Source organism: Carya illinoinensis, chromosome 2, assembly GCF_018687715.1.
Source record: "Carya illinoinensis cultivar Pawnee chromosome 2, C.illinoinensisPawnee_v1, whole genome shotgun sequence".
Classification (NCBI taxonomy): Eukaryota; Viridiplantae; Streptophyta; class Magnoliopsida; order Fagales; family Juglandaceae; genus Carya; species Carya illinoinensis.
This window is the reverse complement of record NC_056753.1, coordinates 37,282,421-37,293,690: the sequence shown is the minus strand read 5'-3', so window position 1 is coordinate 37,293,690 and position 11,270 is coordinate 37,282,421. Positions and strand designations below refer to the sequence as shown.

The following is an 11,270-nucleotide window of genomic DNA, read 5'->3' as shown; positions in this document are numbered from 1 at the left end:
TGATTAAGACTTAATATTTAGAAAAAAGAGAATGAAAATTTTGAATGAATGTTGTATGCTTTTGGTGTTGTGTATTTGAAGATAGAATAGTCTTTTCATATTCAAATTTAAAAATATTTCTGTCAAAAACAACAACGTTCACTTTTTAAAAAATTCAAATAAAAGTTTTTTTTTAATTTGTCAAAAATAACATCATTCACATTTTCAAAAAATTCAAATAAAAGTTTCTTCTTTTTCAATTTTCAAAGACAACATCATTCATTTTTTCAAAAAATTCAAATAAAAGTTTCTTCTTTTTCAATTATCAAAGAACATTATTCACTTTTCAAAAATTTCAAATCTAATCCTTTTATTTTTCGCATATGACAAAAAGAGTATTATTTACTTTTCAAAATTTTCAAACAAATCTACTTTTTGCATAAGTCAAAAAGAGCATCAATCACTTTTGAAAATATTCAAATAAAGCATACACATGTGAAAGATGACAATCAATCATCTTTAATATTTTCAAATTTCAAACTTTTAATTATGTCATGCACATGTGAAAGATGACAATCAATCATCTTTCAAATTTTCAAACTTAATTTTCAAAATATTCATGCACATGTGGAAAATGTATTTTAATGTTTTATGATAAAATTTTAATTTTGAACCTTAATCTTAATTTCAAATTTTTAAGATATTTACAACATTACTCTATAAGTTTTAATGTGAACTTATTCCCTTATTGCTTATGCTTAGTTTCTTGATGTGTTTGACTCCATTGTGTAGACAACTTGAGTTTGTGACTCATTTATTATTTGAATTCATTTGTTATCATCAAAATCAATGTGTAGATATATAATTACACGAAACTTGAAATCTTGGATTCAACATTCGGCCTCCTTTTGTTCATGTAATCTTCTTTATACCCGTAATGTCTTTCCTCAACATTTTTTTTTTTCGTGGTAAGACATATCTTTTATTCAGGTTTAATAGCTTCCTTACACGTTCCCAAGCATCACTGAGGTAGGACCGGTACTTGTAAATTAACCCCTAGCTTCCCTTACATGGGGAACTTATAAATCTAACCGGGTTTTTTATCTGAAAAAAATAATAATAAAAAAAATAATAAAAAGAGGAGAGCAAAGTTGGATATTATGTTATCTAGACTCGGTAATATGCTCCACTTAATTTGTCTACTCAATCTTATGTCATGTCTAGTTTGTCATTAGATAATGCAGGTTAATGACACCCCAGTAATGTCATGAGCCACTTTCATTTATAAACAATTGCACTTTGCCATAAACGTTTGTGATCAATATAGATTCACTTGTTGCAAACTTGTCATATCATTTCACCAGGTACATCCTCTTGCATATTCACATGTGTGCTCTGGTTGATCTTGTTTTACTACACTTGATTCTCTTCTTCACTCACTTTTCTTTAGCTGCTGATGTCCTATTGTGGAAGCGGCAGAATGTTTCTTTTGGCATCATTGTTGTTACTACAGTTGCATGGCTTCTTCTTGAGTGGTCTGGATTATCGTTGTTGTCAATCTATTCAGATGTCTTGCTAATTTTAATTGTGCTGCTATTTCTTCATGCCAACTATGCTATTTTTAGAGATAGGTGATGGGTAATCTATCTATGTTCTGCCTAGTGATTACATCTTTCTGCTATTGTAGCACTGAAATTATTTTCATCACAAATCTATTTTTGAGTAGACAATTGGAAACATTATCGGAGCTAGTACTGTCAGAGGAAATGGTTAATAATACTGTAGCATCATTTCGTGTTAAAATCAATAGTATGTTGCTCATGGCTCATGGTTGTACTCTTGGCAGGGATTTTAGACTTTTTTTCAAGGCCAGTCTATATTATTAGTATAGTAACTTAAGCTAAGGTGTTGCAACTCTAGTGTTACTAATAGATTAATGGATAATAGTATGATTTTATGATGCCAAGAAATTTGCCTAAAGCCTCAGTTGAAGAATGATAAACATGTTCTCTTTGGCAAAGTCTCTCCCTCTTAACTCTACTTCATATACTCTTAGATGACAATCTGGTACACCAGGTTAGGTATCAATATTTATTCTATTTGATTTTCAAGACAGGCAATGCAAACCACTGTTTGTGGTCCATTCACCCTTATGGAGGTTTCTGCTTGGGATCTAGGATCTATTCTGCTGAAACTACATAACTTGTCTTTATTGTGCACTGTGTCTCTAACTGATTCATTTTAAGAAATTCTCTTACACATTGTTATGCTTTGACAGGTCGTTATCTGTCTGTGGCTTTTATCTGTTATCGATAGCTATTTTTCTTTCTTCACACTCACTTATATTGGTATGAATGTTGACATTTAGCCTTGTCAATTTAGTGTGTAGTGTTGTCTTAGATTGTGAACTCTTTGTTCATGCATGAATGTTCTACTTCTTGTAACCTTTTTCTAACCTTTTCATTTCAACTTCGCTATACACTTTGTGCATTTCTATGCAAGTACATTCGTATGTTGTCACATACTTTGTTCATGTGACCTGTCAATCATTGCTACATCTATTAAGAAATACTGTATCAAAGCCTTTCTAGACTAGATAGTAGGCAAAGAACAACTATGAAATTATTTATATTTTTTTCCTTTTAGCTCCACAAGCATCCTTGCCTTAACTCAGTCGTTGCATTGGAAAACCAATTTTTCCTTTACATTCTTGATAAGTGTTAAAATTATATGATTAAGTAGTTAAAATGAATAAATTATTTAACCAAAAATTGAGTTAAACACTTAATTATGTAGTAAATTATAATAATTAAATCAATTAATAAATTCTAATAATTATACATTTAAAAAGATTTATAATACAATTATTCCACGTCAGAATTAATATCCTAATTTTACTCATCTCATATCTTACTTATATATTGCAGGGTAATATTGAAATAGAGCATATGAGCTACCGAAGGGATACTCTTGGAAGGCTGGGTAGAGCTTGATTTTAATTGGATGGAATGGAAAATAGCAGAGAATGGAGCTACAACATGAATGACGTAGGAGCACCCCTAGACGAATGGACAAGCATGAAGCAATGGCACGATCGTGGCCTTGCAAGGCGTGGAGTAGGAGCTGCGAAGCAATGTATCACGTATGCGCGGGAGCTTCAAAAGCAGCGAATCACATTTGGCCTCAACGTTGGCACAGACCAGCAGCTGAATGAATGACGAGCACGCTTGCCAGCTGAAAAGCAGAGGATTCGCTATGAGCTACGAAACCACGGAGAGGTTATAAAAAAGGAAAATTTTCGCACCAGCAGGGTTTGGCTTGCTTTTTAATTTTATACTTTTTTCTTTGGGTTTTCCGTTTCGTTTTTCCTGACCATATTTGGGAAGCCATTTTTGCACTCTAGGGTTCACCTCATTTGGTATTTTTCTCAGTTTATCATGGCTTTACTTAGATTAATTATTGCTGCTAGAAATATTATATGTAGCTAATTTCTGAAACTTGAGTTGCAAAATGAGATTTGATTTGTTTTGAGTTTTAATTTAATTCAATATTTTATTGATAAATGTTAATTACACTCTATTACTAGTTAGATTCGAATTGAAAATAAATTATAACTATTGTTCTTGATTTGTTGTTGACGTAAGGCACAACAAAAATTTGAAAATTATCAAGACTTCTCTCAGTTGATTGTTAATGTATGTTTGGCTTGTAAAGTAATGAATTTCTTAGGGAAAAATTGCAAAATCTAAGCATAACTTCTTTTATCTTTTGATTATCAATGTCTTGACTGGATTGTTAATTAAAAAAATGATCTAAGAACTGAAATAAATAGAGTTTCATACCCAACCCAAGCGTTTGCTAATTTGCCTTTTTGGTTAGAAACTTTAATTCCATCTCTCGCTTAATTTTGCTGAAATCAATTTCATACTTTTTCTTAATTCATCTTCAAGAATCTTCGTGTGTTAAGTTACTCAAAGCAAATTTCACCTTTCGGTTTCAATTTAAGTTTAGTTTTGCATAGAGTTAGTTGTTGTAAGTAAGTTTCAGGTATCATTTTCTCCTATTGGTTTGCATATTCTGTTTTTATACAACCATTAGAGGAAAAAAAAAAAAAAACATAAAAAGATTCGTCACATTGCATTTCATTTTATTTTCATCTTTTATATTCCATACATTTTTTTTTACATTAAAATTTTACAATAATCCTTTATTCTTGTGAATCGACCTTGAGACTTTCACTATATTTCAACAAGACACCTTTTATACTTCAGAGGTAATTTCAAGAAGGAACGAATTCTCCTTTTGTTGTTTTAAGAAGAGGCAGCTCTGGCTTCGAGGCCTGCCTTTTGTCATAAGTGTAATAGTCTATTGGCTGAAGATATTAAAGCATATTTTCAACCTTTATTGCAATAAACAATAAATCTGGCCTCTGAAGAAGTTTGAGGAATGTGTTGCACGCTCCTGCTTATGTGTGCTAGTGTGAATTGAACGTGACAAGCTGTTCATGTCTTGCCAGTCCTGCTCGTATGATTTCCTGCCTACTGATGCTTTACTTATTTGATGGTGACAGTAACCATAATACCTATTACAGTTCCTGCCTTGTACAGCAAATATGAAGAGCATGTGGATAGGTGTTGTGGCATGACCCACCAACAATTTTCAAAGCACTATAAAATAGTGGACGAAAGTGTTATTAGCAGACTCGGAATTTTTCGAAGAACAAGAATGTATAATTCTGATAGCCTTGTTTCAGTCAGATGACAATGCACAGAGGATTGTTTCGGAGTTTCATATGCTGTTTTGAAGTCATCTATAATTTTGTTGTTTTCTAGATGTTGGACCAGACTGAAATCCCTGATTCTCAGTAATGTTTGGATTCTGCTCGGTTATCTTTCACTATAATATAGTAGGGGAAAATGTGAGGGGTTGATATAGGCACCTGGATCTGCAAGTTTTGAGTAGCCAACTGTTTTTCTGGTATTCGAGAGAAGAGTAGCGAAGTTGTGCACTCTGTAACCATATAAAACAAATATTTTGGCAAAGATGAAGATTCAGAGACGCACGACGGTGATCTTGTTATAGGAGATAATGATTTCTGGCTGAAGTTTTGCTAGTAATGTTTACTGCTTAAGTTGGGACAGAACTCAGAAGCGAAAAATGTAATGCATGTTTATTCTATTTTTCTTTTTTCTCTCTCATTTTTTAACGTTGTAATGAATTTAGTGTAATATGTTTCTTGATCTGTGATCTGGGCGTGAATGCAGCAAGATGATTCTGAACTTTATTTGAATTCCAGGCTGAACTACGGAGGGCTTTAGCCATGGGGCGTACAGTGGTATTGATTATTAGGCCATTGGTCGAAGATTGTCGACCTCATTCTACCCTTCAGTCTAATAATTCAGGCCTTGCCATGAACCGCATGTCCTGCATACCAGGCATGCAATTTACGTACAAGGTTAACGTCCTTTCTATCTAAATATATAATCATCAAGCTGTTAAGTTGCATAAAGTACTCATTATATTGGTGTTACTATGCTACCCCCCTCTCTCTCTCTCTCTCTCTCTCTCTCTCTCTCTCTCTCTCTCTCTCTCTCTCTCTCTCTCTCTCTCTCTCTCTCTCTCTCTCTCTCTCTCTCATGTGTGCAGTGGGCATCACCTGTAAGACACTCTACCATGTAAGCGCCACAATGATGATGATGATTATTATTATTATTGACCCTAGGTAGATGACAGTTGAGTGCATGGGGAACAATACACAAAATCCAAATATTGAAGGAATTGCCCAGAATAGATGTAATTTTGTCGTGGAAATTCAAGATTATCAACCCTTGATAGTTGAATTGAATAGTTGAATTGAACCTGCAGTTGTCCCGTGGAACAAAGGTAATAATGGTACATATATATATATATATATATATATAAGAGACCATAAAAAGCATGTTTACGGACTTGCACATAACAGGGGTATGATCGAGATACAGGTTCAAGCTTTCAGTCACTGATAATTGATGAAGGATACATAACTAGATAGCAAGCAACGGATGAACTCTTTTTTCCCAAAGAAAGCTCACCTTCTCTAGATTAATAACCCTTATTTTTTGTAAACTAAGATATCGAAGTTTTATCTACAATAGTTCCACACAGCCACCATCATCAACTCCAAATGAGAACAGTTATATAAATGTCTCAGCTTCCCCACAGCTAGCTGGTAGAACAGACTAATGTTTCAGCAATTCACTTGCCTTGTTTAACCACACATTGCAAATATCTGGCGAGAATAGAACAAAGTGTACCTGCAAACAACGCATTGTTAGATGCCAGTAAGTATACAAGAAGATTCTATACATTAGTAATGGCACATTTACCAGGACACCAACTTTGCCACATAAACCAAAATAAGTAAATAAATTCGAATCATGGAGGCAAAAAACAAACATGAAATACCTCTTTAAAGTCATTTGCAAAATGTTTAACCGTAGAAATAGCTATTGTCGCAGCTTCATCATAAGGATATCTGAAAGGAAATGATTGGAACAGCAACATGAATTTGTCACACACTTCTTGTGGACTTCTCACAGAGGAGAAATTAGAATGCATAACCATACCTCAGCATTTATAAATTCAAAAGTGCAAGTCATTGACATATATTTATGTTGTCAAAATAATGAACAACATGGGGTGATCCCGAATGTAGTTAATTAGAAATGAATTAAAAGTGCATTAAAATATTGAGCTCACTTTGAAATGTCCAAATTTCACATGAGTCAGCCCATATCATGCAACTAACTGAATCCTCCATTCTCTTCATTAAAGTCCAATATATGTTGTGACTCAATACAAGCAACCAAGAATATAAGTTTTTCATGTATGTGCAATCCAGTGAACGAAACACCATGTTAGTTTAGTTGTCCAACTTACCCATACACACCACAAGATATGGCCGGAAATGCTATATATTGTATGTTGTTGTCTTTGGCAACACTCAAGCTGTTTCTGTAATAGATTTAACAAAGAGAAATCACATTTAGCAGCGAAAAACAAAACTAGTAACTAGAACAGCAGCAAAAAACATCATACTACCTATATGCATTTCTCAGGGATGCTTGAGGGTTACCATCAACATTGTAGATGGGTCCGACAGTGTGAATTACATGAGATGCAGGCAATCTAAAACCTCTGCATTGTTTCAAGAGGTTAGTATATTCATGGCAACCATTACGTAACAGATTGAGGGTCAAATTTGAGTTCTGAAAAGGCCTCAATAGTCAATATACCCTTATCATATCTTATCACAGTTTTTGATAAGATAAGTTTTACTGTTTTATTAAAAAGGGATATTATCCCAGTAAGCAGGAAGTATACTTTAACTAATTCAACCAATAAAAGGGAAAAGAGGTAAAAGTCAGTAAAATTAGGGGTGCTACCTGCTTGGTGCGGGGCGGGGGGGACCCTTCCCCGCACCCCGCCCCGCACCATGCAAGGGAGGGGTTTTCAACCCCACCCCGGGTGCCGGGTTGAAAACTTCATCCACCCCAACCTAGGCTTACCTATTGGGTCTAAAAATTATTTTTGGATCCAAAAATATTTTTCTGGACCCAAATTATAATATAATTTAAAATTTATAAATACAAAAAGAATTTAAACTCATTAGAGTTAAGTTTTGAATTGCCTTGGCCTCCTAGGCCAACCTTTATATAGGAGGTCAAGGCAATCCAATAACTTAAATACAATTTCAAATCTTCAACAAATTGTATATATCTATATACAATATGTTTATTTATATAAATATATAAAATTTATATTTTTATATATAGTGGAGCGGAGGGGAGTGGGGGGCGGGGCAGGGCCCTGCTGGGGTCAGCCCACCCCCCGCCCTTACTGGAATTCTTCCTATGGGGCGGGGAGGCATAGTGGGGGATGGGCCCCCACTGCCCACCCATACTGAAAATTAGAAATAGAAAAGATAGCACCGTAATGTGCTTTTTGTCCACCGATACAAATGGATAGTTTGGGAAACACATCCCATCTCATCTCATCTCAAAATTTCTCATAATTTCATTCTCAAACATTACTAAAACACAAACACTTTTCAATTTCAAATTTTCAACTTTTTCATCTAATCATTACAACTTTCTCAAACTTCCAAGCAAAACATAAAAGACAATTCAACTTTTTCAAATTCCAAAAAAAAAATATTAAAAAGGTATTTCTAATAATATTCTAACTTTATAATATTTTTATTTTTTCTCTCTCCTCTAAAACATCTTAACTCAAACCATTTCACTACTATTCACAAACTATTTCACTACTATTTACAGATTTCTCATCTCATCTCATTTCCCACGCATCTCCAAAGTGTATAAAACATTCAACTTTAACTCTGTCACTGATCTTTTGCTATTCTCAAAGCTACGGCAGTTTCTTTCACTCCATATGCACCATAGCACGCACGGTGAGACCATCTTGCACAAAGAAACATAGAGATGGTGACTAAACTGTCCATTCCAGCAAGTTAACAACTCCATGACCTTTGAAGGCATCACCCACTTAATCCTGAACAGATCAAAGAAAATGCTCCATAAAATGTAAGCAGCCTGACAAGGTAAAAGTAGGCGATCCCCGGTCTCCTCATTTCTTCTACACATGCAACACAGGTTGACCACTAGCATGCCCCTCCCCTCAATGTTATCCAGGGTAAGGATTTTCCTTAGAGCGGCTGTCCACATGAAGAAAGCCACCCTTGGAAAAATCATATACTTCTAAATAAGCTTCTGCGGGGAAAGTTCCTTGGCTTGATTACATGGCACCTTATAATAAAACCACTTCAAAAACAGCTCTCCTAGATGAGCTCCAAAGCAACTTAACAACACTATTTTTTTCCACCCTACATGCATACAATTTGTCATAGAATGATGAAAAAAAGATCAACCTCCCAATCAGTAGCGTCCCTAGTGAAAATGACACCCCCTTCATGCTAGAGATTCTATAAAGGATTGGAAAAGAACTTCTCAAGGATTGAGCACCACACCAAACATCATGCCAAATGCGTATCTTTGAGCCATCCCCACCATAAATCCAGTATACCAAGAGAACTCACTCCACCTCTTGTAATGTTTTTCCAAAGACCTACCTCGTAAGACCCATTGACCTCTTGAGAACACTAACCTCCCCCTACACTCCCATATTTTGAGTCTATCAAAACCCTCCATAGGCTCTCTCGTTCATAGCCATACTACCAAAGCCATCCCATATTGCGTGAATTGCAATTATTGCTGCAATATATATTTTCTACAGACATCTCCTATTTAACTAATTAAAAAAATTTTACTTATAAAAAAAAAAAATACTGACATTTATGTCATATGCTCCTCTCACAAACTTAAAATATATAAAAAAATCTGTGAAAATAGTAACATAATTAAAAAAAACATCATAGTCCTTAACATTGTGTCATGTGCTTACTCATAATAAAAAAACATTGTGCAATGTGTCAACATATATACCAAGTCTACTGATAAAAAACGTATATACCGATTCTATTATATAAATACAAAGCCTAATGTACCAGCATCAGTAATACAAAGTCCTGTGGAAAAGGCATTTGTCCCATTAACAATGGTCATTCGATAGTGATAGTTAATTATTGTGTGACTTGAAACTTCCAGAACGAAACTTTGGTTAGACACGTTATGTGGCACCAAAGTTGTATTTCAAGCATTGCATACACATTAGCAAAAGACAGATCTTAGATGAGCTCACAAGGTAATCCTTGCTTCTCCTGTGGGACAACGAACTCCAGGCCTGACTTCTGGAACATTATAACATGCTTGTAGGAGATCTGGCCCAGCAGCTCTATGTATAGCTGAAAAGAAAAAGGAAATAAAAGATAGAAGTTATGGCTACTAATATTACAAGAAATTCCACAGAAGATCCTGACAATTACCCCCATCTGCACCACCACCTCCAAGCATTAGCTCATTGGCTGGATTAACCTGCAGAATACGTCCATCAAAACAATAAAAAATGCAACGGAAGTCAAAGTAGTTTATAATTCATTTCAAATAGGGAAGTAAAACAAAAAGTCATGATATGAAAATTCAGAATCCCTAATCATGCAATTGCAAACAACAGCAGCCAGTTTGGTACATTTGGATATTTGTGGAAATTAAATGGTTCAATCATTTTTATAGGTAACACAACCATTAACATCGGATACATTTAAATAAGGAAAAAAAAAGTAGTTTCTATCCACAACTGGTAACGTAGGATCACAGTTCACAATAAATAAAGAACTAATATGTTGTATATATCACAAAGATATATGATATGAACCTGCCTGCAGTCACTAAGTTAAGAGCTACGAGACAGGCCCTTAGTCAATAACATAGCGTGAGTCATTGGGCATACATAATCTGAACCGTATCAAGAGCGTCGAAGACGTGCGAGAACCATGGATGAGCTTAAAGTCTTCTTTTTTAAAACTTTGTTCTTATGGGCGGGGGCTACTGTTTGTAACGGGAAATGTCCATGATCTTCTACTTTCTATTGTAAACTCTAATTAGGTTATCCTCATGTATACTCCGTGGCTTTGCCTACTTCTATGAATAAAACTTCTTGATTACCTATAAAATAAATAAAAAATAAAATAAAATAAAATACAATCGGCTAACAACAATTTCGATCTAATAAGCATCCCCACCGAGGGTCATATACAGGAGAACAAGAATCCTAATTGCAAAACAACAAAAAGTCCTCAATAAGCTAGTCTTGAGACTCTTGAGGGCTGAGAGAGAGAGAGAGAGAGAGACTGACTATGGCATCGGTGGCGCCGTTGACGAACCACTGGGTGATATCCCCCTTCTGAATAACAAGATCGTTAGACGGAGACAACGGAAAGCGAGTCAGGCCGCCTCCTCCATTAGAAACTGCGGAAACCCTAGAACTAGCACTAGCGGCTTCCATTGCTTGTGGTGAGGAAAGTTGGAGAGAGGTAGGAAGATGAAGATGGTAGTGGGGTCCTCTCTGTGTGAGGGTTGTAGTGACGGTGTTTAGAAATGGTTTGGGTCTATTGGACCGAGCGAAAGCTGATGATGTTCTGAGTAATCGCACTACGACTCCGCACGAAGTGCACGTGACACCACTCATCGTGATTCCTGACGACTGCCTCTCTCTCTCTCTCTCTCTCTCTCTCTCTCTCTGAACAGCACAAAGACTGCTTCTCTATCTAGAACAATTATTAAAAATTGAAAAAGAAAGCAACCAAGCCAACCCAACCCCAGGAACCAAGGCCC

At 35.3% G+C, this 11,270-nt stretch overlaps 2 protein-coding genes across 4 annotated transcripts; one reads left to right on the top strand and one right to left on the bottom strand.

The window, feature by feature from the left end:
- The first annotated feature begins 1,365 nt into the window (after positions 1-1,365).
- LOC122301940 (reticulon-like protein B16) lies at positions 1,366-5,537 on the top strand. The gene is made up of 5 exons (XM_043113287.1): positions 1,366-1,610; positions 1,706-1,846; positions 2,254-2,327; positions 4,550-5,138; positions 5,276-5,537. Exons 1-4 carry the CDS (start codon positions 1,366-1,368, stop codon positions 4,738-4,740), a joined length of 651 nt encoding a protein of 216 aa, XP_042969221.1. The 3' UTR covers positions 4,741-5,138; positions 5,276-5,537.
- Positions 5,538-5,903: 366 nt separating this feature from the next.
- Positions 5,904-11,124, bottom strand: LOC122301561 (macro domain-containing protein VPA0103). Of its 3 annotated transcripts, none has more exons than XM_043112964.1 (7): positions 10,792-11,124; positions 9,923-9,971; positions 9,739-9,841; positions 7,060-7,155; positions 6,898-6,972; positions 6,424-6,493; positions 5,904-6,272 (listed from the first exon to the last, which is right to left on the bottom strand). In XM_043112964.1, exons 1-7 carry the CDS (start codon positions 11,122-11,124, stop codon positions 6,198-6,200), a joined length of 801 nt encoding a protein of 266 aa, XP_042968898.1. In that variant the 3' UTR covers positions 5,904-6,197. The 3 variants fall into 3 exon arrangements, with proteins under 3 accessions (XP_042968898.1, XP_042968899.1, XP_042968900.1); XM_043112965.1 differs by having other exon boundaries at positions 7,060-7,146; XM_043112966.1 differs by lacking the exon at positions 7,060-7,155.
- Between the last annotated feature and the right edge of the window lie 146 nt (positions 11,125-11,270).